Genomic DNA, 27,802 nt, shown 5'->3' with positions numbered 1-27,802 from the left:
ATTAACCTAGAGACTAGGACTCACATGGAAGAATAACAATGAAGTGGATATCATTTTAACACACTCAAGCCAACTAGTTGGACCTAATCCTTCTTTATAGAAGCTTGATTTACATAAGAAGCTGGCCTGTGTTGCCTAATTTAGTTCTCAAACAGCTTGGAGATTTAAATGATCTTTTCTTTCAATGTCGTGGGACAGCACTGGTCAAAGTTACAGAAATATTAAAACTAAAAAAATAACAGGAAGATGTAAATATGCTGGAAGCACGCTACCATCAGCTTGATTTCTCTGACATCTTTCAGAAGTGGTGACCACTTCGGCATGTATATGATGATAACAATAACAGTAGTAATAGCAATACCCTTAATCAAGGTGTAACTCTGGAATTTGGTATCGTGTCACCTCTTTACCTAGCTTATGCTGAAGTTGGAGATCCAGGCAAGCCAGATATTCAGGGTGTTGTTTTCTATTGTGAAAAGAACTCAACATCAGACCTGTGATGTTACATTTGCAAGGATGGGAAGTGACCCTGTCGAGGTTAAAAAGAGTGATGGGTGCTACAGGTCTTTCTAATTTAAATGCAGAGCAGTGTTCTTATCTGGAGAAAAACCAAGGAATAAAACCCCATGTATGTGAAATCTGCCTCCATTGAACAAAAAGTCACACCTCACCAACTTCTTTTATGAGATTTTTTTATAGTAAATATAAGATGCAAAGTCATTACCTAATAATGGTTGATACTTTTTTGTTTTTGTTTAATATTATATGTATCTGCATATATTCCACCCTCCAGCCCCCCTTACAATGTCATCACTTCTAGTAATTTTTTTTCTTCTTTCCCTCATTTATTGCATTAGTACTGCGGGATGACTTCCGCCAAAACCCTACAGATGTTGTGGTGGCAGCTGGAGAGCCTGCCATATTGGAATGCCAGCCACCTCGTGGACACCCTGAGCCTACCATCTTCTGGAAGAAAGATAAAGTCCGTATTGATGACAGGGAAGAGCGGATCAGTGTGAGTACAACTTCAGCTGTTGTCTACAGACACAGGGCCTGCACTGAAGCCCCACAGCTGAGTGCAGCAGAACTTTACAGTTTTTTAGCCTTTCCCACAGAGATTTGTCATTACTCTTGATGGTTTGCCTCTCTGAGCTTTCCCAAATGTGGATGGGGGAGGTTATTTATTCCTTCTGGTTTGGGTCTCCAACTTGAACTTCTTGAGGCTTTGTTTGTATAACCAGTGCAATGAGGTCCATTAGAGCTGTAGATTTGGTCATGTCAGATGTTCTGTTAGATGGGGGGCTCAGTGGATGTCTTTGACCGATTTGGCCTTACCTTTTCTAGATCTCGATTCAGTGAAATGAGACTATCAGACCTTATGTCAGAGAGGTGTTTTAAAGACCTAACCAGTAATATCTATGAGGTACACAAATGCCCCATGGGAAAACCCCAACATCTTAGGATGATATTGATAATGTACTTAGTGTAGTAATTGGGATGTGTATTCTAAATAGAGGCTGAAGTTATACTCTAAAGAATGATTGTTCCTAAATAGAAATACATATTGAGTAAATGAATAACACAGGACGAATTTTGTGACAGTTCATTCCATGTACTGGATGAAAAAGGATCCAGCAGAAATACCTACCTTATCAAGTGATTAAAAATTATACCATGGGATGTGCAAGCAAATGGGATAAATTAAGAGTGCGGGGGTATATTTAATTCCTAATTTTTAAATGCTTAGCTTTTCACTCTTAATATTCCTTCAGTGAAGTTTTATGTTGTATGTAATTATATGTAACTCATTCAGTTCTGACTTTATTCAACATGAAACTACTATCAGGATGCTTGTTTGTTGCTTTGGATGCCTAAGGAAGTATTTCAAGCTAAAAAGTCTAAGTAGTTGCTATTTGTGGGCCAGGCTGTCTCTGCTTCTACAGCAGAGGAAGGAAGAGTGGAAGGGAACTGGTTATCATTCCCTGACTCAAATTTCTTTGGCTATATTCATAGGTTATTCTGAAGCACCCCATTGTCTAACTTTTAACACTGTCTGTGACTTCACAAGCTGCAAATTTTTTACTTTATTTCTTTCAGCTACCCTGCTCTTTCACTCTATAAGCACCGTTTGTAGCCAGGAAAATGTTGTGTTATAGGAGTCAGGTGAATTCTCAGTTTGGGCTAAATTTAGTCTGTTTGCATCAAGGAAAAGACAAAATCTCTCTTAATCAGTGAACAAGAAAACTGTTCAGACACAGTAAAATAAAATGAACTCAGTAAAGCTAAGTAAAATTGCTTTTTTCTTGAGAGAGATGTCAAGAGTGCATTACATATCATAATGCAGGAAATGCAAGCACTCTGCATTGCCAAAGACGCAGCAATAAATGTAATCTTTGAAATGTAAAGCATCTAAAGAAAACCAAAGAAAAAAAACTGGAATGCATTTAAAATCAGTCAGTAGGATAAATATATTCTACAACAGCTTAAAGGTATTTAAGTATATAGGATGATAATTTTAAAGCTGTATGTATATTTACAAACAGAACTTTTAAATGCCTTAGTTGTGGAACTTACTGCCTTAGAAGGTAGCTTTTTTTCTGATATCTTTTGTTTATCTGAAGTTAAAAATGTATTCCTTGTTTTGAAACAGATACGTGGTGGGAAGCTGATGATCTCCAACACAAGAAAAAGTGATGCCGGCATGTACATTTGTGTTGGAACAAACATGGTGGGGGAGCGAGACAGCGATCCGGCAGAGCTCACTGTCTTTGGTAAAGCGACTCAAGCTTTTGCTTCCTTTTCATTACCAATGTTGTAAACTGAATTCACCTGGGTGACTCATCAAAACATGAGACAAAACAAGGTTAACAAAACACAATGGTACTGCTTAAGCTGCATTTCACAGTTTCTGGAGAAGACCAGGTTTCAAAGCCTTCAATTTATAATTATGGAGCTGTGATGGCTCAACATTTTCCTTCTAAGTGCATAGTTTCAATCTAATTGGAGGTCCTTAGTGATATGCATACACTCAGAGACGGTAATGCAGGACATAATGCTCTCTCTCACAAAATTGCCAAATGTAATTAAGCTACTTCTAATACAGTTGACAATGCCTGCCTAACAGAGATTTGGACCAGCATCACCTATTTAAATAATTCCTTATTCCTGTGGGGTTTTGAAATCAAACCTTTGTAGGAGAGCACAAAAGAACTCAATGGATCAGTAAAAAGTCATTGGAGAAAACCATGAGATCAGCTTTTTGAATATATAGAGATAGTTTTGTCATTCATTTTTTAAAGGGCGTGAAACAGCTTTTCATCCTGTAAGCTAGGGCATCATTTAGGTTTTTGGTGCTGCTGAATGAATCAAAAATGAATAGGTTTCCTGTGTGAAAGAGCTTCCAGACCTGATGGGCAAAACAAGTACTTACTGGGATCATTTGCCCTATGGTTAGGGTCTAGAGCAAAAATAGAGTAATACTGAACCTAGAGCTAACGTCCTGCTAACAACTAGATAAGAGGGAAAGCAGCAAAATCCTACCGTGGAACATCTTGCAGTCATGACATTTCTACTTACGATTAGCTGTGGTTTTGTAAGAATTAGTCAAGAGGTCTTGAGCAAGCAAAAGAAAATCAGTAAGAAAAAAACCCTCACTACTAAAGAAAACACATACATACATAGAAAAAAGAAAGAGAAATAGTGTTAATGTTTCCTCCTGCTACACCTCTTTGATATCCTTGATATGATACCAAAATTCCAAACAAGACTGCTTGTAAATCCAGTAAGACTTTTCATAGAAATCTGAAGGTCCTTTCTGAAGCAGATGCTCCTAAATTTTTCACCTTCTGCCGAGTATGGTGCACTGGAAAGCCCAGTCACACATATGTGTTTGTATGTATGTGCAACTCAATATTTGTTTGCCCACTTTAAAAAAACATATTATGGGATTCACAAAAGGCATAGAGAAGTTTCTGCTAGACAAGATCTGTGAGAGACAGAGAATTTGCTGCTTTCCAACATTACGACACTGTAAAGGCTTCAACTCTACTTACTTTGTTGTGGATTCATGGAAGCATATGACTTAAAGACAGAATTAGTATACCTTGCAAAAAACCACAGAAAGAATGTCTATCAAATTATTATGTCCTTTTCAGCCAATCTGTTGAAGTCGTGCCTTTATACAGATGTAAAAGAGACATGACATATCTTCTTCATCAGTTTAAGTACTGATAATCTCTGGTAATACTCCCTGTGGATAGCAAGCAGATTGCAGTCCTAAACTACAAAGCCTTAAGAAATCCTTAAGAAAATAATTTGTTAAAAAGCATTGAACTAGGAATAAAAACTGAAATATGCATGCAATTTCATATCCTGCAGAGCTACAAAAAGTATTTGGTTTGTCTTGATAGCCAATTACAATATTCTGATTTTTTTTTACAGGATTTATTCACAGCAATCAACTTGTAAAATACAATCTAAGCCGATTTTGTGAATACTGAAAAAAATCAATAAACTATACAATCAATAGTATAAATATATATATTTATATATATTTTATATATTTATTATATATATAAAAATATAAACTATATAATCAATAAACTATCAAAAAATACAATAAACTAAATTAGACATTTTAGTTCTTCATAATTGTGTTAGACTACCTAAAGAAAATTTTATTTAAATTTCCTTTCCTATCTGGGTATCTTCCTATCTGAAATTCCCCTTCTATCTAGGTATTCCCTTCCTATCTTCCTTTTTGCTGTATAAGAACAGTATGTAGGAAGCAGATGCTCAGGTTATGTTCTGCTGTTTGACAAAACAATTCGATTATCATGTGTCTATTCTCTGGCTACCACCTGGCCCAGAAGCTCTGTGTTGGTGTATTTGGCTCACTGTATAGACATGTCCAGGTTAATCCTGATCCTCTCTGTGCAAAAGAAGGTGGTTTGGCTTTGCGTTCCACCATCAGAACAATTGTATTCCATTCCTGGACTTCAGGCAGCAGCTTGTGTGTGGGTGGGTGTGTGCATCAGTGCACTGGAGAGCATTATCCATGATATTTCCAGGAAGCAATGTATCTACTGGACAGCCCAATCAGTCTAAGCATACACAATAAATCCAATAAATCCAGCAATTCTGGGAAATGTCAGATTAGCTGTGCATGTTCAGATAGACTTTACAGAACACAGGCAGAACCACGGGTCATCTGTTAAGTCCACTTATAGGACTCACAGGTTTGAGGAACATGGGAATAGTGCAAACGTTGAGGGAAAATATGCTAAATATATCATAATACTTATATATTATTCATGTGCCCAACTTAAACTGTTTGGAACACATTTGAAAACAGGCTTTATAATTAAAATTAAGATATCTTAGCTAAGAGACTTGGAGAATTTAATAAAGTGGCTGGCAAGCCTACAGCTGGTGCTGATTCTAGAGAGGAATGTGTATTAATTAGCTGATTATTAATGTCTCTATTCCTTTTCCAAATAGCAAACCCCCAAATCCTTTCCATAGTGTGAAGGGGGCCTTAGTAAACACACTACCCTGTAGGAAAAGGAACTGTTTCATACTAGTTCTCAATCCTTTCCAGGAATCAGCCACTTGTTACTTTTGGCTTCACAAGTTTTTTCTGTAATACCTGAAGTTAATTTCTGCATGTGACTTGTGACAGATCTCTGGCTCTCTGTACAGTAAATTTAGCTTGAGGCATTGCCTCTGGAAAAACTGAGTCAGTGTGGTGGTAACTGGTGGCCCGAGGGGAACAGCATGGAAACCTATCCTAAAAGATTACAACTTTCCTGAGTTTAAAAATAATAATAATAAAATGGACAATAAGAACCTTGGAAAGAAGTAGGAGGAGAAAATGAAAGTTTCCCATATGCAGAATGTATCCACTTGGCAGGGTACTCATTCAGTAATCTTTTCTGAGAGATAGTTGCGGATAGTACATGTAGAACTTCCACAAAACAAGTAACTTTTTTTCAATGCAGCCTGCATAAGAAACCTAGTTTTCAACGTTTAGGCACTGTAACAGCATACTGTTAACATCGGTGCAGATTGCATTTCTTTTGTTCCCAAGTCATGATTTTCCTACTAGCAGAAAATTGGCAAACTTTCGTAATAAAATATCATAAAGCATACTGACTATATAAGCAGTGCTTCCCAAAATTATTCCTGTGTTTTGAATAGTGACAATGATGCATTAAATTTTGCTAGTCTTCTCTTTCAAGTGCTACTGCTAGTTTTTGCTTTTATGAGGCTCCAAGGTGTAATTTTGGAGTAAAGCAAGAAGGCAGCGTCTGTCACAGACTCTAAGTTGGCCTTTACAGGAAGTTAATAACTAATCCATCAATCCTAACTTTCCCAAAAAGAGGCAGCATGGTACTTTATTATTATGGACGCGCTATTCTAAAGGCCAAATTCAGAAGTGTAAGTGATACAAATTAGGCTGGTTTGCTTGTGGGCTCATAGCCTTTGGCTCAACAGACTTAAAGCGAGATGCAAAACATAAACAGTTTCATTCCAATTTGTTTGTGAATACATAATATGGAGCCAGAAATTAAATAAAGTAAACATTACTGCTTAAATTAACCTTTTATTATTTTGCCATACTACTGCACTGTTCTCAGATAAGTTTTCAAGTTGTTTTAACTATTTCAGACTCCTTCTTGTTCCTTTGGACTTAAAATGGTATGTTTGAAGAGAATGTACAAAGGTATATCATGTATATTGATTCTAAAGCTCAGTAAAATCAATGAAAGCCTTAATACATCAACTTCAAGAGGATGACATCAAGCAGTGGAAAAAAATATATTTAGAAGAGCCTCAAAAGAATATAAAGCATAACTTAGCACAAAAATGCCTTAAAAGATATGTCAATTCAGACATATTAAAGATTGTTTTGGGTTAATCTTTGATTTTAGCTTTAGTACCTGAACCTTTTTTCAGCTAATAAGGTCCTGTGGGATGAAGAGGTATTTCTGTCTGATGCTTGAAGAAGTATTTGTGTTTGATGTTCTCTAGACATTGTCAGAGACAATAGGCTGAAAGTGATACCATAGTTCCAGGAAGAGTATACTATGATGACATGATGTTACAGGAGAAAAATCCAAAAACCCCTTAATGAAGACATTGTGCCTCATTTTACTTTCCTGGGCTCTCACTATGTGGAAGGCCTTAGCAGAGAGTCTTGTCCCACTGTATCCTGAAAATTAGTTCCAGAAGCTTTCCCAGCCATGTGGAAAATCTACCAGAACTGGGTACATATTCACAGTTCAAGACAGAAAAATTGGCAGTATGTATTTTGTCCTTCAGAGCAAAGCTCCTCCTATTTTTCTTCAAATCCTTCTATTTCCCACTTGCAGTGTACTTGTGGCAGTTTGCATAAAGCCATTTTGGCTTTGCAATATTTGTTATCCACAGATACTGGCAAGTTGTCACAGGATAATGATGCTGCTGTGAAAAAGGGTCTGATTTTTCTCGTACCTAATGCTCAGTAAAAACTGAAATTAACAGGGTTGTAAATGCATATAAAAGGAGAAAAACGCTAACAATTAAAAAAATCATTCTACTTTATTTGTATGCACCTCTTAACAGTGCTCCCTGCCTTTACTGTGCAAGCTCATCACATCTTGGGTATTATTTAGAGTGTAGAAATTTGCAATGTCTACACAAGTGCTTATTTCTCAAATACAAAATGGAAAAGTGACTAAAAAGAGACAGTAGAAAAATGTCTTTACATATAAACTCATCTGCTTTTGTAATTGTATTTTCATTTATTTGGCAAACATAGGTGAATTTAGTGTGATCCTAATATCCTGTCTTCTTCCACATCTTCATTTTTGGCAGAGCACTTTACTTTATCCAGATCGTGTTGCAGTTAATGAAATATCTACACTAGTGACAGCATTCTGAAGTGAAACTTACTTCCAACCATGTAATGTTTCTTTTTTTCCTTTACATCAGAACACTACAGTGAAGAAAGCTTTTAATTTTAAACTATTTGCTCTTAAATCCCTCCCCAAAGCCTTTTAATTTGTTTTAATACTTCTTTCTAGAACATGAGAACATTTTTTAAAAATAATGCCTTCTCTCCAGCAAAGGCAGAGAAAACAGTTCTAAATCAGATTGAGCCTCTACATTATGGCGACCATCAAATCCTTCACTCTAGCAGTTGCCACAGCAGAGAAAATATATTAAGGTAGTTAGGATCATTTTAATTAGATTGAGGTCCCATATATGGCTGTCTAACTTTTTGAGGAACAGAGAAAGGGCAGTAATACATCTGAAGGTCATCTGAGTCTCTCTAACAAACTGTGATACTCAGACTGATTGTTAAATAGAGAAAAAATTGAGTTCTCAGGTTAACTTGTGTCAGCACCTAAAGCAAGGAAAGGATTTTCCTATGTTTCTGGTTAGGATAAGTCCTGTAGGTTTTCTTGCAGCACATATCTCAAGCACTGCAACAGATTGTAGGTGTGTGTCCAGATTGCATTAACAATCCCTTTTTATAACTGCAAGCAAAGTTTATTCTGAAGTTATAAAGGTCACCCTAGTAATAGCACGACTGGTTGACATGACATATAACCATGACCTATTTTATAGTTCTCTTCAAAGATTTTTAATATTCATCAGAGAACATCTGGGAAGTGGGTACTTTATTTACTCCGTGAAAGCTTATAAAATAGCTATATTAAAATGTTTATATGTATCTATGATTTTAATTTATTACCCTTTCTTGTTGTTTCTCAAATATATTGTGTTCTGAATGCTGTTGACAGAGTAACAATGTTTAATTATACCACAAGGCTTTATTTATGGGCAATCCATATCAAAAGAAAAAAATAAAATGTTGTTTCTCAAGTTTAGCTCTGAAACTAAATTTGACCTGGCTGTGTGAAGAAACCTTCTTCATTTAGCATGCTTGGGCAAGCAGCGCTCCGTCTCCTGAGAGATTAACATTGTAAGCAAGTTATACAGGTGACTCAAATCCAGTTAATCTCACATAAAGAATGTTAATTGCATTGGCAATGGCATTCACTCTGATCACTTTATAGCTGTGTAATTAGCTATTGGACATATTCAAGGGGTTGTCTGAGTGATACAAATACAGGAAACAACATGAGAGATAACTTGTTCTTTCCTGATTCACATTGTGCAAAATGCAGAGATGATGGAAAAATTGAAATAGCCATTATTGGCATTTGCAGGCCCTTGCTAACTGGGATCTGTACTTACATAGCTATTTATTTTCTAGCAAATTCTTAACTGTTTTGGAAAATACACAGTTTGAAAAGCTGATCTGAAACAAACGTATGTATACACCTAAACTGCCCGGATGTGGAATCAAGTGATTCACCTAATGACCTTTGGGCCATTTACTGTGTTATCAGCTGGGCTGTCCTCAAATGTAATAGGAATTTATTTTCTCATCTCCTGTATAGAAGCATGTACAGCCACAAGTAGCAATTTCATAAATATGCATACGTTAGTTTCTTAGCTGTTTACAGACGGCTTTTATAAACATGGTCTAAAATAATTTTTGTATGCAGACCAAGCCAACATAGAGGCATATGCAGAATTATTTAAATTCAGTGTGGATGAACCGGGTCTCTAAATCACCTATAAGGATGCTAATCTGGATCTAATTTTCTTGATTTAGGATCATGTCTTGAAAAACAAATACCAAAATGAAGAGTGTATTGTGTGTGAGCTCAGAGCAGAGGTTGGTCTGAGCTCTTCTTAGGAGAGAAGTTGTGAGTAAGACAGTGTTGCAAACTTACAGAAAGTTTCATTAATATATTCCCTTCTAGATCCACATTATTACAGGCAGGCCAAGTGCATTGCTTGCATTAAGGTTAACAACTAATGCTTTTGTTACTTTGTCCAGTTTCAATAAATTTGTCAAACTAAAAGGCTTTATCCAAAATTTTCCATGCCTAATTGGAAAATTTAATCTGTGGGGTTTTTTTAATTGCCAAAATAATTAATTCTTCTCCAAGAATGTTGAAGTTCCTGCAGTTTGGATGTGACTGGGGTAATTGGAAGGAAATGGGGGAGGATTTGAAGGAGAGGAATGGAGGAAACTTTTTGTCCTGAGAAATGCAGATTGCTCATATTGAATAATAGGGACCTAAAATTTGATGGGAAATAGCTACACTATGGTGGACGTGTAATTTCTTGCTTGTCCAAAAAAATTTCACTAAATTTAGTAAATTACACACTTCTCAAAAAAAAAAAAAATATCATCAATTCATACGCCAGAGACACCAGGCAGAATGTAGGTCTGAACAACATTTTCGTGCAACTGCATTGCACTCCTGCTGCTGTCACTCTCCTGGGATGATGCTCGGTTACTTCAACCGATTCTTCTTGTGTTAATATTGTGAATGGGCTCTATCTGGGTGACACAGAGAAAAGAAGCTCCAGTTCAAGTGTAGTTCAAACACACAGCAGAGAAGAGTCAGTTTGCTGTGAGGTACGGAGAAGTGAGGGCCGTGGATAGCTGGAAGGGAGACTGGACTTGTGAACTTGCTGAGTTCCAGCTGTGAAAAGCAATATTTTGAGCTAGGAGGAGACAAATCAACTAAGGAAGCAGCTGACAGCTGGAAAGAGCTGGCACAGCCAGTGGCTGAAACAGAGAGGGACTTGAGGCACTGTCATAGGCTGGCAAAGACACATAGGTGAGGGTAGGAGCAAACCTAACTGGAGACTGGGAAAGGTCGGGAAACTACATACACATGGAAGAAAAAATCTCATGAAACACACTCAGGACAAGGAGCTATAGTGAAGGTTATATATGGCTTGCACACAGACTTAAAACAGGGAATAAAGACTTAGATTTCAAGGTACAGAGAGAGACTAGAACTGAATTCACTTGCCCAAACACTGCTGGAATCTGCAGGTCCCTGGCAGGACTAGGAATGGGACAAAAGCCATAGCTTGGGAGAAACAGAGAAGAATCTCTGCCTTTTAGACATGTTTTTATCTCTAGCATCTGGAAAAGTGCTATAGATTCTTGAGCATGTCTATTCTTCTGCTGACAAAATATGTTTTCCCAGCCAATAGGTCCCCCTGCTAGTATCATGGAATTCCTATGTGGTGCTGTCACCCATTTACATAATTGTTAACAGGTGGTTTTGTGTTCCTTATTTTCTGTCTTAATATTCCAATTTGTAAGCGATGAACGTTTTATCAGCTGCAACTGAATTCAATGGAAGTTGAGCTTTGAACACACAAAATTAATGCTAAATTCTTAAAAAAAAAAAAAATGGCAGTTTTGTATCTCAGGTTAAGCATCAATATTTAGCAGATATTTTTTACCTTGCTTTCTTAGATCTCCATCGCACCTCAGAGAGAAGATATGAAAATAAGTGAATTGTTTATGAAGCATTAAGATAGGTGTAATGGAGGTCATGAGGAAATTAATAATTCTGCCTTTGAAGTGAAGTTTGAGTAGTATGACAGGAGGCCACCCACTAAATGGTACAACTAAAGTGAAATATTAAACACCTGCTCATTAAATGAACACCAACAATCTGGAGATGTTTGGGGAAAAAATAGTACGTGATCGTATAATTGCAACCAGTCCCATAAGGCATAAACAGAAAGGAAGTGATTAAAAGCACGCAGACAGCCTTAGTTCTGGCACTGAGGTGCTGCATGCTTGATTTTGCAATCTTATTAATGTCCTTTAAAAAAAAAAAAAAATTATTGTTATTATTTGGATATAATAAACATGGATAGCTCCCATAAACTCAGCTCTGTAGTTATCAAGACAAACTACCTGAGTCAGAATCTGGTATTGCTTACATCTGTGTGAATTTTGAACAATTTCTCAAGTGACATCATACCCTTTAGCTTTCTGAGAATGAAATGTGAAATGTAGTGTGTAGCCAGTTTTAGATATCTTTATAATAATTCCCTGTCTCGAGTGGAAATACTGCTTCATATAAACCCAGTCTTATAATGGTTTGGCTCTAGCATAAATGATTTATGACAATAGAAGTGTGGAATGGCTAGGAGAGGACAGAACAAAATTTATACAATCCAAAGGCAACTTAGAAACTAACCCCAGTGACATCCTTTCAAATGAAATTACCGGTACTTTGAGTTTGTACCAGTATAACTGAGATCAGATTGTGGCTCTGCATCTGGATTTTAAGCAGGCCTGTGCAACATTATGATGATTAATAATATTTGTAGCCGTGCAGGCTAACATAACAAGGATAAACAGAACTTATTATTCAGACCTTAATTTAGTTTTCCATGGTGAAGTTAGTGATGGGTATCAGGGAAGCTCTGACCTCTGCACAATAGCCCACAATTGTCTGAGATGCATAACGCGGAGTTTACAGTTTCCTCCAAAGCATCAAGATATTGATTATTGCCAAAGGCAGGCTGTCTCCATTGGCAGCTCATATATCGCTAGAGCAGGCAGGAACTTTTAGATTGTGCTCTGTATATGCAGCAGCGCAGAGCCAAAACATTCTCACGGAAGGGCACCATCTTGGAGACATCTCTGCTGACGTGGCAGGTGGGCAGTCAGTGCTAGCACAGGGTTCCTTCTGGTGGCACTCAGCTCTTGCGTGAGAGCCAGAGGTGACAGCCCCTGCCTTTCCTGCCTGGCAGTCGTCTTCCAAGCTCTTTATGCACATCATCAGTTCCACTTGTCTGAATTTGTGGAGCTCAGCCTCCTTTCTTCCTTCTGTGAATCAGTAAACAAAAAGATGCTGAAAAGTCAAAAGTGTTCATTTCAACCCTTTGACTCACTAAGGAATTTTAATGTCTCTTTCAAGAACGGCCCACGTTTCTCAGGCGACCGATTAACCAAGTGGTGCTGGAGGAGGAGGCCGTGGATTTCCGGTGCCAGGTGCAGGGGGACCCCACACCCACAGTCCGGTGGAAGAAAGATGATGCAGACTTACCGAGAGGAAGGTGAGAGTAACATTCATGTTCCCATACTTTGAGTTGTTGATTAGTACTGGAATCACTCCCTACTACTTATAGTTTGTTATTTGATGCCATGACCAAGATTTATTTCCAGTATTGCTTGTCTTTGGCACTACAAAACCTGTTCCCAAGCCAGCTGAGCATGGAAACCCAGTCTGCGTTGAATTGTCCAGGTAATAGATGCCTGTGGAAGGAGGGAAAGTGATGCATAGGTATTGTGAGCACAGGGGTATTCACTGAATTTGCTGGAGAAAGTAAAGATGGTTTAGGAATGTGCTAGTGATAGTAGCCTTCATAATAATGCGTTGATACCAAAAGGGAGAAAACTTGGCTGGAGAGTTGCAGAGCCACCCTGTTGCACTATCAGGATGAATTAGAAGCAGAGCCCTGTGGTTGGCTTTGCTGGCTCCTTAGCTCATGTCTTTAAGTCTCAGAGAGAAACCTTCCTCTTGAGGAAACAAAAAACCAAACTAGCAGAAGTGGAAAACAAAGTTGAAATCTGGAATAAGCCCCTTGTGTTCAAGAAAGATTCATTTAGGCTGGAACAAATGTGGAGAAAATTCCAGAGTGAGCAGGGGATAAGAGTCTGTCCTATAAAAGGACATTAAATTAGCTTGGCTCATTTCAGCTAACAGAGCAAGAGTTTGGTCTTCACTTTGTGGAAGTTTTGATGCTGAATCATTATTAGATTAAAAAATCTCAACACAGAAATAGTTCTGGGAACAGAAATGAGAACCTAGGTTTCCATAATCCAACCAATTCTTCTGGCCCTGTGAGTCCTGATTAATTTTTGCACAGTGCTTTTAATTTCAATGAGAGACATGAATAGTGCCACCTTTCCCCCCACACACACACTGTTTCCCAGAACAGTTGATTGTTGTTTTCCTTCACTGTTGGTTATTCCTGGGATGTTGCTGATGGAATTTGAAGAAAAGGAAAAAAACCCAAACCAATCTAAATCTTCTGTTCTTCAAACAAGTGTTTTAAACATCGGACTTACATAGGTGGGCTGACAGTGTTATTTCTGCTTCTCCAATCATGATCTTAAAAAGAGAGCAGCTGCAATGGTGTTTGCGGCTAGTTTGTGTCAGTGTATATTAAGTGCGCTGTGAGCACAATACTAGACTGGACCTAACTAAAGCTAGACATTGCTGTCTGCTTTCTTTATCACAGCATGCTTTGCATCTTCAACCCAACAAGGTGAAAAATATGGTAAGACTGTTATCTAGCAGTCTTCGTCCACTTGCTAAATATGGTGTTTACTGTCACATACACTCTCATGAAAGCCAGTGGCAAAACTCCTGAGTCATACAACACAGTCATGTTTGCATCTTGGGTTAATAGCTTTTGTTTCTCAATTTCTAAATCTTTAACAAAATCCCCAAACTCAAATTGGAGAATACCTGTTTTAGTTTCCACACCCTCAACTCTTTAAGACGTCTTACAATTCTTCATTTAAATATATTAATATAATGATACATAATCTAGAAAAAATGTTTCTGTATGAGTACAGATACATATGTATATATACAGAAATACTTACATTTTAAAATTGATTTCCTTGCAAATTAAAAAATTACATAGCTTTTTTGCTAATTATATTGGTCAATGTGTATGCATGTAATACATAATATATTATTTTGAAGAGCAGACTTGTGGATGGCAGCATGAATTTTTCTCTTTACTTCCTATTTAACTATGCATTGTAGAGTAGTCCATAGTAAATACATTGTGCTTCTGTGATTTATTCTTACTGTTGTGCTACTTCTGTTCCGTTGTCCCGGTTTGAAGTAAAACCGAACCAATTTTCTGTTCTGTAACTTTACATCCTAGCTAGGCCTCCTCTAACTCTCTGAAATTAACAGCACATTGTGGAGAAAACTGCTCATTCTCAGAATGATAAGACCAATGTTTGTGCTCCATGCCAAGGAATGGTATGCAGGGAGGCCCTTGCTTATACTTATTGCCATAACAACCAAGGTCAGCCAATTTCGTTATTTGCCCCCTTAGAGGGTCGGAAATGGAAAAAACGTAGAGGGGTCACATCGGTGGAGAGGAGTGGACAGGACAGGTGACCCAAACCTGACCAACTGGGGTATTCCATCCCATCTGCCCCATGCTCAGTATAAAGGCTGAGGGATCAAAGGGTCAGCCCCCTTCCTGCGATGGCCGACGTCCAGAGAGGACTCTGTCTGTTCATCTGCCTTTGATCCCGATCCGTGTGTTCCTGACTCCAGAGCTGGAATCCAGTTCCCATTCATCACTGAGTCCAGCCTGGGACTTCCCCAGTGCCTGCCGGTGATGTGACTGTCATCCTGGGAGCTTGATACGGTTTTGTATATATTGTATCTATTTCATTATTTTCTTCTTTATTTTTATTTTAATATTAATTCTTCATCAAAGTAGTTTAGTTCATTCTAAACTTCTGAATCTCCTTATCTCTTTCTCCTCCTCTCTCCTCTTTTTGGGGGGGAAGAAGCGGGGGAAAGGGCCATCTGTCGGTCCGGTTTTGGTAAATTCGGCCGAAACCATGACATCCGTCTGCTTCTAGGTCTCATAAGCAGAAGTAATAGATGACGAACAAACAGTGCCTTTGATTAGGTTGCGCTTTTATTAGGGTTGTTCTAATGACTATGTTCCTTCTTTTTCTTTTATATCTTACTGTGAAAAACATAGTACTATATCCTTCAGGGTAATTTTTTTTCTGCTCATTCATGATGTATTTCAAAGGAAGAAGAAATGTAACAGGAAGCATAGGAAAAGAAGGTTCATCAGATGCATTCTGATCATAATCAAGTTCAGGCTCAGAATCTACTCACAATGTTTTGCAGTGTTCTTACACTGCTGTTTAACATTTCATAACTGTGTTTTGACATTTTAAAGCAGAATGTGGGGGTAGGTCTTCATTTATGTCTGCTTCCTAGGACATCAGAGGGGTTAGTAAAGAAGGGGCAAGCTTGCAGAATCTTAGGCTGGAGACCATCTTGGGTGATAGAGGACTACCATTGCCCCTGTCCTGTAGTGGTTACCACCACCTGAGCCACATGTATTTTGGTCATCTAGTAGAGTCTAACATCTACACTTCAAAAGCAAACACCTCTGATGATTGGGACTGTGTTTTCTTTTCTAAAATGTATCGTTTGTATAGCAAGATATGTGAGCAGAGTCTTTACTGTCCAAAAAGTGGAAATTTCCAAACCATGCTGCATGATGCTTTTTGAAGGAGGATAAACTTGAAACATCTAAATGAAAAGTTATTGTTTTTTATGGATTTTTTAATGCAAGCAAGGAAAAATATGGCCAGGTGTGGTCTGAATGAATGGAAGGATGAGAAAATTATAATATAGCAATTTTATAAATTAAGAAGAGAATTTCTAAGTCTTTCTTCCTTGATGCAGTGGGACATTTAGTGGGATTTTTTTTTTCTTTTTTGAGGTAAAACTGAAATTAGCTTTCAGCATATGAACTCCTTTATTTTAAGCATTTGAACATCTACAGTAAAATATGAAATCGTCAATGAATTCTCTTTGTTATTTTTCCTACATGCATAAATCCTTCTTCTGAGCAGATCTATGCAGCTATTTGTCTTACAGCTTTCAATATCAATTTCCTGTTTCTACAGCTAACAACATTCTTTGCACATCTGTCTGTTTTTGTTTTTTCAATAATTTATTTTTGGCTTCATCCCTAGATTACAAGACAATTACAATAGGTACCTGTTTCAACAATTACTGCAAATTTTTAAATGTATCTATTGTTAGTTCAGCTTTCAAAAGTGTCTAGTTCAGTGACAGCAAAGTGTGATAGACTGAATTTTTGTATGCATTTGGTTTCCGTAATTTGCTTCTGGTGAATGCCAGAATCAGTGATACTGGATCCATGGTCTTTCAGAAATCCTTCTCTATTTTTCCGTCTTACTTCCTTTTAGCTTTTTTTAGTGACATGTGAAAGCAAAGAGAAGAGTAATCACAGTAATTTCTAGTGACAAATATAAACAGTATTGCTGCACCGATTGGTGTGTTGAGTAATAATTGGAAAATAATTTCAGGCTGTTACACTTTTAATTATAAAGGTCCCTGGTGAACTGTAAGCATCTCCAGTTGCAATTGGATTGAATGAGAAAAAAAAGAGCAACTTCTAAAGAAATTATTATGTTTGAAAATATGACTATTTAAAAAAAATTTTGTGTCCATTCTGTTGAATTGTCTATGTAATTAACCAGAAATTTATAATAACAATGCTTTATAACTGAGAACAGATGGACTTAAGGCTTCATTCCAGGTTTTAGCTATTTTGAATTGATGATCCCAAACAACTATGATAGTCTATATTTTGAATTTAAAATCTAAAAGTGGTTCTTATGGTGGAAGTTTTCAAAATGTCAAGGAAAAGTAGGTCTCACTAGCAGTGAAAGGAAGTTGCTTGTCCAACAACCTCTAGACCTGACTTGAGATTTCAAGGTCTGTGTTATACATCATGGAGCTCTTCTGTGTATGGCTGGGCAGGAATTAAGAAGGCAATAAGAAGGACAAGGTGGAAACAGTATTGTGACTCATGTGTGCTAACCGTTTTCATAGTTCTTTTACAGTGTTCTGATAATGAATGAATTAAATTCTTCAGACTTGAAACTTCTTTTTAGAACCTAAACCAATCTCAGGAAATTAATAACTTGCTATTAAAAAGGTTGATACAGTGCCAACAGAGAGAAACAAAGTACAGTGTGATGTCAGGGGTGTGCAAAGCTTTTTTCCAGAAGCTGTTCATTTTGAATCAGTGACCCAAGACTGAAATGCATTGTGAATCAAGGGTAGAGGTGCATGGTGTATATTTTATTTTAATTGCTCTAAAAATTCAGCATCACACCATAACTCCCACAGTACACAAAGGCTAGGGAATAGGTAATCAAGTATGACTCATGTCAAACTATTGGACGTGAACAGGATATTGTGGGGTCACCAGTCTTATGCCTTTGGCTGAAATATTAGTTTTGCTATTTCGTGAACAGTTTCTTTTCATTTTAAGTGACACAAGGAAATAGCAAAAAAAATGTGCTAAAGTGACTCAGACAACTGTTGCCATGCATAATGACCAGGATCTATTGAAAATTAAATAAAAACTGTCTTTATACATTTAAGTCTTTTTCCAGCCATATGTTCAGGTAACTTTCCCTTTGATTTCTGCTTGGCAGAAATAGAGATTACACTTCCCTGCTAAGGAGATGATGGTGTCCCGTGTGGTGAGGAATTCAATATGGCCTGGATCAACTTTTGATTCATCTGCTTTTTAGTCCTGGTAACAGGAAGAAAGTGATATTATTTGAGAGTCTCCAGTATGGGAGTGGCATATCTATGATTAGCAATTTAAAAAAATTTGAATAACGTTTGTAGAATATTTCATATCTTCAAATTTTCCAGTGAAGCCGAAGAGAGCAGCTGCATAGTCTGTAATTACATAGCAAGTAATACAGATTTTTATTTTTTTTTTAGGAAGTGAAGAGATTTTCAATTACAAGTTAAAATTTATGATACACTATAATAACTGTTTAAACCTTTTACACAGAAGAAGCTAGCAGTGCCAGCTCTTTGGGAGAGTGAGGTTAGCTCAGCAAATGTATTTTTCAGTTGCCTTAAAAATGACTGAGTAGCAATCACGTGGGCCTTTTTTTTTGCATTCCAGCCCAGAACAGCTGGTTTAGCTCAGTAAATACATCTTTAATGAAATTACAACCTGCTCTTGTAAGTTTCATTTACAGGCACTGTCTGATTAGATGAATATTGTACTAGAGATGAAAAGTGGCAACTGCACCAGCAGGAAGAGGTATTTGTTTTACGTGCCACCCATGCAATAGAAGTGTAGGCAGAAAAACCAAGAGTGATGCTTCAGAACAAAAATGGTGTGTAGTTTACACAAAGTATATTGCTAAGTGTTACGAGATTGTAGGTTATTAAGTGAAACAGAGCAGTGACACACAGCAGTGAAAATCATAAATAGGACAGTAAGGTTTCTTATTTACTAAAGATTAAGAATATTAATTAAAAATTATTTGAGAAAATGCATTCTTAATGCATAGTCTTAACTTAGAAAGTTATGTATTAGATCCAACAACAAAAATCTGTGTAAATATTAGTCTTGCTATCTTTTTAAAACTGGCTTCTTTGTGCCTGAAAAGTAATTGCATACACATAGCCTGGGCAGAAATCCTGTCTGTCACACTTCTGATAGGTGTGCATTTTCAGTGAGTACTATAATTTCTGTGCTTTCCTCCATGGCTTCTTGTAAGCTCAAAACTAAAGGTAGATGATGAAATTCTAAAAATATCTTACTATCTTCCAGATGCAAATCTTTCAAATGGATTTAAAAGCAATTGACAGCAAACTTTATCCAAATAAACTCATAAAATTTAGATTTTTTTAAGAGAAGATCCAGAAAGGGTCTGATAGCCAGAGATATTCTGCATTTGTATTTCTCCGTGATCAAACGATAAGGCCCTGTAAGCCAGAGAGACAGTAATTTTTAAGAATAAACATGGTGTTACATAATTCTATTTATATTCTGTGGATGGGATAGTGAGGTATTTAACTACAGCCTCCTCTAGATACAACCAAGGGGAGAATGACCTTTCAATGAAATATGAGTTAATAACACTACAGCGCTGTGTGCTTTGGTCGAGTTAATCTCTGTGCAGATTGTAACAAAATGCAGTCTAATGTGTATTGAAAATTAATTAGAGTAAAGAGTGTGTTTTAGTAGTGTAATGGATATAATCTTTGGTTACATCAGCAAATTTCTGTTGCAATTAATAACAATTAATGGCTTTAAATAAAGGGTCAGAGAAAAAGGATGTTTTTCATATTAGCTGTATCACATGTACCATTCATCACCTCTGGTTAGATCCAGTATGATTTGCGTGCCCATCTTTTGTTTCCTAAGCTAAAGCATCAAGGAGAGATTAAGTCCCTTTATGAGGAGCATAGGGGAGAAGATTGGATGTTCTTAATAGCTTGTCAAAAGGTGACAGTGAAAGAAAGAGGTTTAATATGCTATTTGTATTCTTACCTACATCTGCAGGGAGTAGAGGAGGTTTGCAGATGATGTTGTTATTTTGGGTTAAATGCAGCGCAAGGCTGGCACAGGGCAAGCTGAAGTGCAACTTGCAGAGAGTCCGTGTAGCCTCACTGAACACAGGTAGATTTCAGCAGAGTGCAAGATAAGCATTTTTTTAGCTGTTAAGTTGAATCATTTAAGGAAACTTCTCCTCTAAAGCCAGAGATATCATTTAGAGATAGAGAGGTGATGAGGTCTAATAGGGAGGCAGGGACTGGTTTATTTTTGTGTATATATCATCAAGATGAAGTACCCCAGTGCTGGTGGGGTACCTTTTCCTGTTGTTCTTTTGGCTGAGTATACCTCTTCTCTGATTGATATTTTGCCCGACAGTGATCCCTTCCTGTTCTGTAAGTGGAAAAATATGCCTTACAGTTTTCTGAGGAATACATGGCCAAGTGAAAGTGTAAATTAGAGTATTTTTTGACATTTTAAATCCCTCAAGGCATGGCATTGAATAAAGTCCTGTAAATGCATCGTCCTACAGTTACCCTGGAGGTCTGTAGTCAAACCCAGTAGTTACCTGCCATTCAATTTGTATGAAATATTAAATGCTGCAAGCGAAAGTGTTAGATGTGTGGCTCTGCTAGACTGATCAGCAGAGAAACAGTTAATAACATTGACATTTAAATTGGCTTCATGTTAAGTGTCAGTTCTCACCACAGAGCTGAAGAAGAGCTATTGTTTCAGGCAGTCTGTTTGGGGATGCATGAAAACAGTCTCCAGTTGCTTACATAAGGGTCAAGGTTGGGAAAATAGCTTTACACCTGCACGGACAGCAACCATAAAGGAATTGTGTCAACTAGCAGTCCTGCCTACATGTTTTCTCTTTACGCCACGTGAGCCACTGGTGATCTATGAAGTGATCACTGGCAGTGTAGTCCAAATAGGATTTTGACAAGAGAATGCTTTAATTTTTAATTGTCTCTTATTTAACATCCTAAAATTGTTAAATTTCATAGAATTCATGAAGTCACTAGCAGAGTTCTGAGAAAAAAATTATAGCCAGCCTCAAACATGGATTTCTCTGAATTTTCCACTCACAGAAGACTGAAGTAAATAAATGGCCTTTCTTGGAGGCCCAAGAAAACTTAATGTAGAATTTCACTCAGAATACTCATTCTAGTGCTTGAATCTTTCTTTAGTATCAGAAAAGCAGAGCATGCTAACTAAAAGTTTACTAATCACATAGTTTATACATTGTATTTATAAGTTTCAGAATATTGAGGTAGCCTGCTTTCTTGAAAAGTATAAGGATATCAACCATTTTAAGCTCACTGTTATTAGTTTATTGACTATTAAAATTATAGAATGAAAAAGTAAAGATAGTTAACTATGCAGTTTTTTTTTCTGTAAAGCCCTCAGGAGAGCAGGGAGAGGGAAGCTGGTAGTTATGTTCAAGTGGGAGTAAGATTCAAGAGCTCTGACCATAGGGTCATTGACGCTACTGGAGTTGCTGTCATTTCTTCTGCTTTAACACATTCCATGCCTGGATGGGATACAAAAGTTGTCATCTCAGTTAAAAACAAACACACAAAAACTGTCAGTGAAAACACTGCAAGTTTATAGTTTTAACCCTAAGAACTACTTTCCAGTTCCTATTGGTAAGTCCAATGTTGAGAATTACTTAACATTAGCAAAATGTACTTTTTAATAATATGACTTCTGGCTCAACTGTAATGTTGAAGGCACTTTCATTAAAACATTAACATGACTTCATCTTTAATTACCACTTCAAGGTTGGTTACAGATTCAAAATACAGATTAGAAAATATTTCAGTTAGTTCTCTGACAAGTTTATTGTAATTATTCGTCATGCTTAAGGCAAATAATAACAGACAAGCCAACACAAATTCTGTTTATTTCAAACTACTCATAATCTGTGTGCTCATGTTAAAAAAAATGCATCAAGCCATATTTAGTGAGTGTAAGATGCCAGATTGGGCTCAGATCTTCTTACTGTGTTCCAGTCCTTGAAACATGATTTCAATTTTTTGAAAACCAAAATGGACAAAAACAGTATTTTGCTTTTCCTTAAAATTAATTTCAGTGACATGTGCTGAGCAGATAACCCTGAGAATCAAGGGTGCTTTTCTGATGGATGAATTTATGACATAGGCATTAATAATACAAATCTCCCCAAGTGCCTGACAAATGTGTCTCATCTGTGAGGGAAAGCACTACTTCTGGTGATAGGAGGATAGGTCTCCATGCCAAGTCATTACATGGTCTCTTAGCTCATACTTCCACCAACGTTCCAGTTTTTGAAATGTGGAGCTCTGTCTGGAACTAAAATCGAATCAGAAGCCCATTTTGGGTAATTATCATGTGGTAATTCCCTATGAGTACTTCTCTGTGCACACAGAGATGTAGAGGTAGAAGATGGAGCCTGCATCAGTTCAGATATTTACTGAGTCACTAATTCCCAAACATATGTTTTGTTCTTGACTTCTGTTTGTTTCCAAATTATTTCAAAGAGAATAAAAAAGCAGTCTCATTTTTCCTTCTTGATTCTCTACTGAGCACCTGGCTACTGATTTTGTGAGACTAGTTATGTGCAGTCATATACATGTTTTTGCACGTAAGAGTAGTACTGCATAGTGTAATGCTTCCAAAGAAGTTCAAAAACTCCCTTTCCTTGGACATAGCTATGGTTTCATAATGTTGGCCCAATGACTGTAACTGTTATATACATCTTTTATGAGATTTGGGCTGTTTTATTGAATGCCTTGCTTTAAGGCACAGTACATTGTGAATTTATGTATGTTTTATATTATTGCAATTGAGAGTGTCCACTAAAAGAAATTACAAATAATCTCCTGATCACAGCCCATGAAAGATTTTAGACTAAAGCATAACCTGCTGTCAGTATATTTCAAGAAAATCAAAATAGTGAATAGTAACCCGTATCACTTAACTCTTTTTCTCATTTGTTGGAATGAGGCCAGTGAACCATTTTATATGACTGCTTACATATATGTCTCGCACAAAGAAATTCAAGGTAATGTCACATTGCCTTATACCTTTCTCTGGCATGAAAGGCACAGCCAAAGAATAAATGGAAATCTAGACATATGGATGTGAGTGGCAGCCATCCTGTCAGCACCTTGGGGATAGCTCCCAGATAGGTCAATTTATCATAACTGTAAGCAGGGTCTTGGAGCCACCCAGCAATGAGCTGCCTTGATTTCAAGGGTACAACACAGTAACTTGAGATCAGTGCACACAAATATATACGTTCATGCTTGCTCTGTCCTTGATTTGGGTTTTGCTAGGGAAAGAAAACCAGAGACTCCTTTATCTTTCCCTCAGAAAGCTGTCACTCACATAGGTTTGTGCTTCTTTTTTCTTCCACTTATTAATGCATAGGATGGAAGTGAAAAAAGAACGTTTCTTGTAAGGGAACTGGCAGTCGGGGTGGCTGCATCACTGATGAGAATGGAAGCTCTCTGTTCTGCTTCTGGATCACCCAGGGCTGAAGCAGGTAATGATCTCACGCTTCCTATCTCACTGCAGCTTTTCTCTGCCTCCCTCCATCTGGCACAGAAGGTCGAGGAGCCAGTGAAAAGCTGTGGCACTGTGCTGGGAGCTGAAGTGCCAGCACCACAAAAGAGAAGTGGAGACAGAAGCTTAAGCCTCCTTAACCGCCTCCTGTTTACTCTGGTTTTGGCCAGTAGCATCTCTCTATTTGGGCTCCCTAATCATTGATGTTGTGAGTAATCTTGAAGCTTTGTGCGTGTTTTGCAAAATAGCCTGGCAAACAGGCAAAAGAAAATAGAGCAAAGCAATTTTTGTGCCATCTTTAAAAAAAAAGGACAGCCTACAAAGCCTACATACAAGTATTCTATTATATTTTTATTATTATTATTTATGGTAATGTTTTAGAAGAAAATGGGTGCCTGGTCTAAATTGATGTAAATTTTTTGAGGCCAGTGGCATCAGTTCACAACAGTTAAGATGTGACCTTTTCTCTTACAAACTCCTTTAGCATGTAATAGGTCTTTTTGAGTTGGTTTTGTTGAATTCAGTAATGCATTCTTACAACTTTAAAATACACTGCTGAAGCAAGTGCATCCTTGTATTACCAGCTAGGCCTACTTGCATATCTAGGAACATAACAGCTGCAGCTGCAGACACAGTTTTGCTACCTGTGCATGTGAAAGACAAACAGGTGCATATGGTTTTTTTATGCAGAGCTCCATGCACATTTTTGAAAATCTGGAAATCTAGGGGCTCTGTGAAGCACTCAATAAAATATATCTCAAATACAAAAAAGCATATTGCTAAATCTCTCCAAGTTCAGTAAATTCTTTCTCCCTTTCTTTTTTTTTTGATAATCATGGAAGATTGGTGGCTGAGTATGGACAGATAAACTTTCGAATGTGGCGGAAAAAAATGTTAAGTCTGTCAAAAGCAGTTTAATTCAAGATTATTTGTAGATGCTTAAGCCAATGCATGAATCCAACCTCAGTACGTTAATTTGTGATACTTAAAAACAGTTAATGTGGGTTTTTTTATTTGTTATTTGGTTGAGCAGATGGTAATGGTTTTGACACAATTCAGTTTTTTATTTTTCTTCGTTTCTTTTCTTGAAATAGACAAGGCTCTTTTTCCCACTTTGTCACAGCTGGTTACCAATCAATCTCAATTCACGGTACAGTGATGATAGCACATGTTGTTCAGGGGCCAAATCTGATTGGGTTGCATTTTCAGCAGTGTTTCATATCAAAAAAAAAATGTGTCTGTATGGCAGTGACTGTCAGCACACTATTGTACAACTGTCATTAATCAAAACTAGCAACAATGAATGCATTCATATGTGCCAGAGACTGCCAGATTTCACTCAAAATCACCCAATTTCTATTAGAATTTCCTCACCAGCAGTGTTTTCTCATCTGCTTGTTGTTTCTCTTTTTCTTTCTTCCTTTCCAGTCCCCTGCCCCCACCCCTTCCTTCTCGGTTAATTAAAGGCAGACCTGCTCTATTACTTGTAGAATAGAAATTATGTAACGTGGTGCCCAAAAGTGGCCGGTTTATATCTAGGCACAGGCTGACTAGCTGTTTAAAAGACCTCTCCCAGCTCAGTCTGATGGTTGAAGTCTAAGCTGAACTGAAAGGTTAAGCACCTCCAAATGTTTAACAAAGAGAAGTATTTCAAATCAATTAGATGGCTGTAAACATGCGAAACTGATGTCTGAGCCCTATGTTTTAAGCTGAATGTTGGCATTAATTGGCTAGGAGTCAGCAATATTTGGGCAGTATGTCAGAAGGTGTTTCTTGACACTGCACATATTTTGAAGGCATTGCTTTAGTGCACTAGCAACGTTAAGGACCAGCTTAACCAGTACACTCTGATTTTCCACCATTCCGTCATCAATCCAGGGGCCTGGTAACCTTTCTGTGGTTGGTATTTGCAGTCAGAGAGGCCCTGATCCTGATTCCCAAGTGTTCAGTAGAACTAATGCAGATGAGAGTTAATTTTTTCAGAAACTTAGATGGAAAAAACTTGCTATGGGAATATGAGGCTCTGGGGCGGAGAGGAGACAAGACACTGTTGAAGACTGTGCAGGTGGATGCTTGAGAAACTGAAAACATATTGAGGCTTCACTCCTTGTTACTTCACGGTCCCTTTCTCACACAAGCTCCTTTTGCTGCTGTGGATCAAGCTACAAGCCAGTCTTCTTCCTTTCTCCTTCCTGCCTGCTTCATCTGTCAAAGCTCTTCACTGAACCGTGGTGACTTCTGGGGACAATGTGGGTGGAACAGATGACTGAGGGGCAGCGTATCAATACTTCAGGACAGCAGATGGTTGTAATGTCCCATGGGTCCATCTATGTATGAATCTAATTGCTAGATGGCCCGTTCTGTCAGGGTGGTCCAAAAACCCAGTATGGCCTTGCTGAAGAAGCAGACTGAGAGACCTGGACCTCTCCTTGAAGTAATTGATAACTGGGCCATGAAAGTGACATGTTTACACCACCCCCTGTTTCACGACCCAAGTGGGAGATGGTGGCTGTACCCTCGCTCTGCGTCCTGGCATGCCATGCAGCTGGCTCGTTCCCCCAGCAGCCTTTGCACAATTTGCATGATTGGCAGGTGCAAGCATAAAGACTGCCGAAGCCTCCAAGGCAGCTGGCTGGCATGCCGGCACCAGCACATCCGTGAGATGAAGAAGAGCGAGTCAGCTGCAGCCCACAGGAGACTGGAGGGCCCTGTCCCAGGCTGCCTGCATCCCAGTTCAAGCAGCCGCTCAGTCAGATACAGTCCTGCTGCCTGTCTGTTTTTATCTCGGCAGCGGTAAGCGAACCACAGGGATGTTATTTGTCCGGGGAAGAAAACCCAACAGACAAACACACAATTAAATAAATGGTTAATTGTTGTCCAGCTTTATAACTATGATTCTTGTATCAAACTCATATTACAGCTCATCGTAGTTTTCTCATCCATCTTACAGGAGCTGAATACAACTTTATATTTTTAGTTCCCTAGGGCTGGCCTCCTGTCAAGAAAATAAGCATTTTCTCTTGTCTGCAACTCTGTGGTCGCCGAAGACAAATAACTGCTCCATCATTGTGGGATACTGTTGTCATATTCTTGAGATTTTAAAGGGAGACAATTTGCCTTTCTCTCTTATGAAAACAGTGATTTCTATTTGCCATTGACTAGTGCAGCATAGCATGCAAAATGACATAATTTGTGAGCAGTCAAGAAGAAATGTACCTCAACTGCATATGGCTGTTGAATGTAGTTGCAATAGATCTTTACTGCTCCAGAAACTGCATCTTAAGTTCTCCGACATAATAACTTCACCCCCAACACATAAACACACATAATGATACTACACTAGTAAAAAAACTGTCCCTAAAAGTTTCTGAAGTTTGCCATGGCACCTACTTATTCTTTCCCTTGGCATATCTGAGGTACTGCATATAGATATAATTAAGTTTAAATCCTAACGAAAGGGGTATTATATGTGTTTATGTTTATCTCTGACAGAATGGTTAGCCTCAGTTTGGTCTTTTTTAATATTTATTTTTTTTTGCTAATGATTAAAATGGACTTACTGAATATAGAATGAAGCTGTATTGTATTGTGAATGTGAAAAGGTGTCTTGACTTCTCTTTATTCTTGGAATTGCTAGTAATGCTCTAATTGATTTTGTGAGCATTAATTAGACAGAACTTTAAATACTTCAACACACAGGGTCCTTTTGAGTTAAGATGCTTTAAAGTCTGTTAGAGCACAGTGCTCTCTCTACAAATCTATAATAAAGGAACCAATAGCAATGTGTATTATGTACACAGAATTTATTGTTTCAGATTCCCAAATACTCACAACATTCCTGTAACTAATTCCATTACATTCTTATTCATCAAAACATTTAAGGATGCTCTTCCATATGATTTCAGTATGTTTGCTGAACAAGTCTACGAGGTCTTTGCCGTATAACAAAGAGAACATAAATTAGTTGTTCTGAAGTTATGTCATGAGTGTGTATATAGTGAGAAAGAGTATTGATGTCACCTGAAGTCTCAATCTTTCTTTAGTTTTGCGTTCCTGTTTCACTGTTTGATACATGAGAATCTGAAGCTACCTCTAGATTCAAGATGACTTAAGGTATCATGGGCTTATTATGTCTAGAAGAAAGGTTGTTGAAAATAATTTTACAAAAGAGTATTTCAAGAGTAAAATATCCATGCTGAAAACCAGGGTTTTCCTGATTTGGGAGCCAAAGGCA

At 37.7% G+C, this 27,802-nt stretch overlaps 1 protein-coding gene across 1 annotated transcript in view; it reads left to right on the top strand.

Annotated features, from left to right (window-relative positions):
* The window catches only part of ROBO2 (roundabout guidance receptor 2), a 440,334-nt gene that overhangs the window by 317,707 nt on the left and 94,825 nt on the right, over positions 1 to 27,802 (top strand). The window contains exons 3-5 of the mRNA XM_074148172.1: positions 858 to 1,015; positions 2,651 to 2,771; positions 12,807 to 12,945. Coding sequence (XP_074004273.1) covers positions 858 to 1,015; positions 2,651 to 2,771; positions 12,807 to 12,945 — 418 coding nt within the window. The remainder of the gene's footprint in view (positions 1 to 857; positions 1,016 to 2,650; positions 2,772 to 12,806; positions 12,946 to 27,802) is intronic.

This window comes from Numenius arquata, chromosome 1 (assembly GCF_964106895.1).
Source record: "Numenius arquata chromosome 1, bNumArq3.hap1.1, whole genome shotgun sequence".
Lineage (NCBI taxonomy): Eukaryota > Metazoa > Chordata > Aves > Charadriiformes > Scolopacidae > Numenius > Numenius arquata.
The sequence above is the reverse complement of the archived record's forward strand: the minus strand, read 5'-3'. Positions and strand labels throughout refer to the sequence as shown.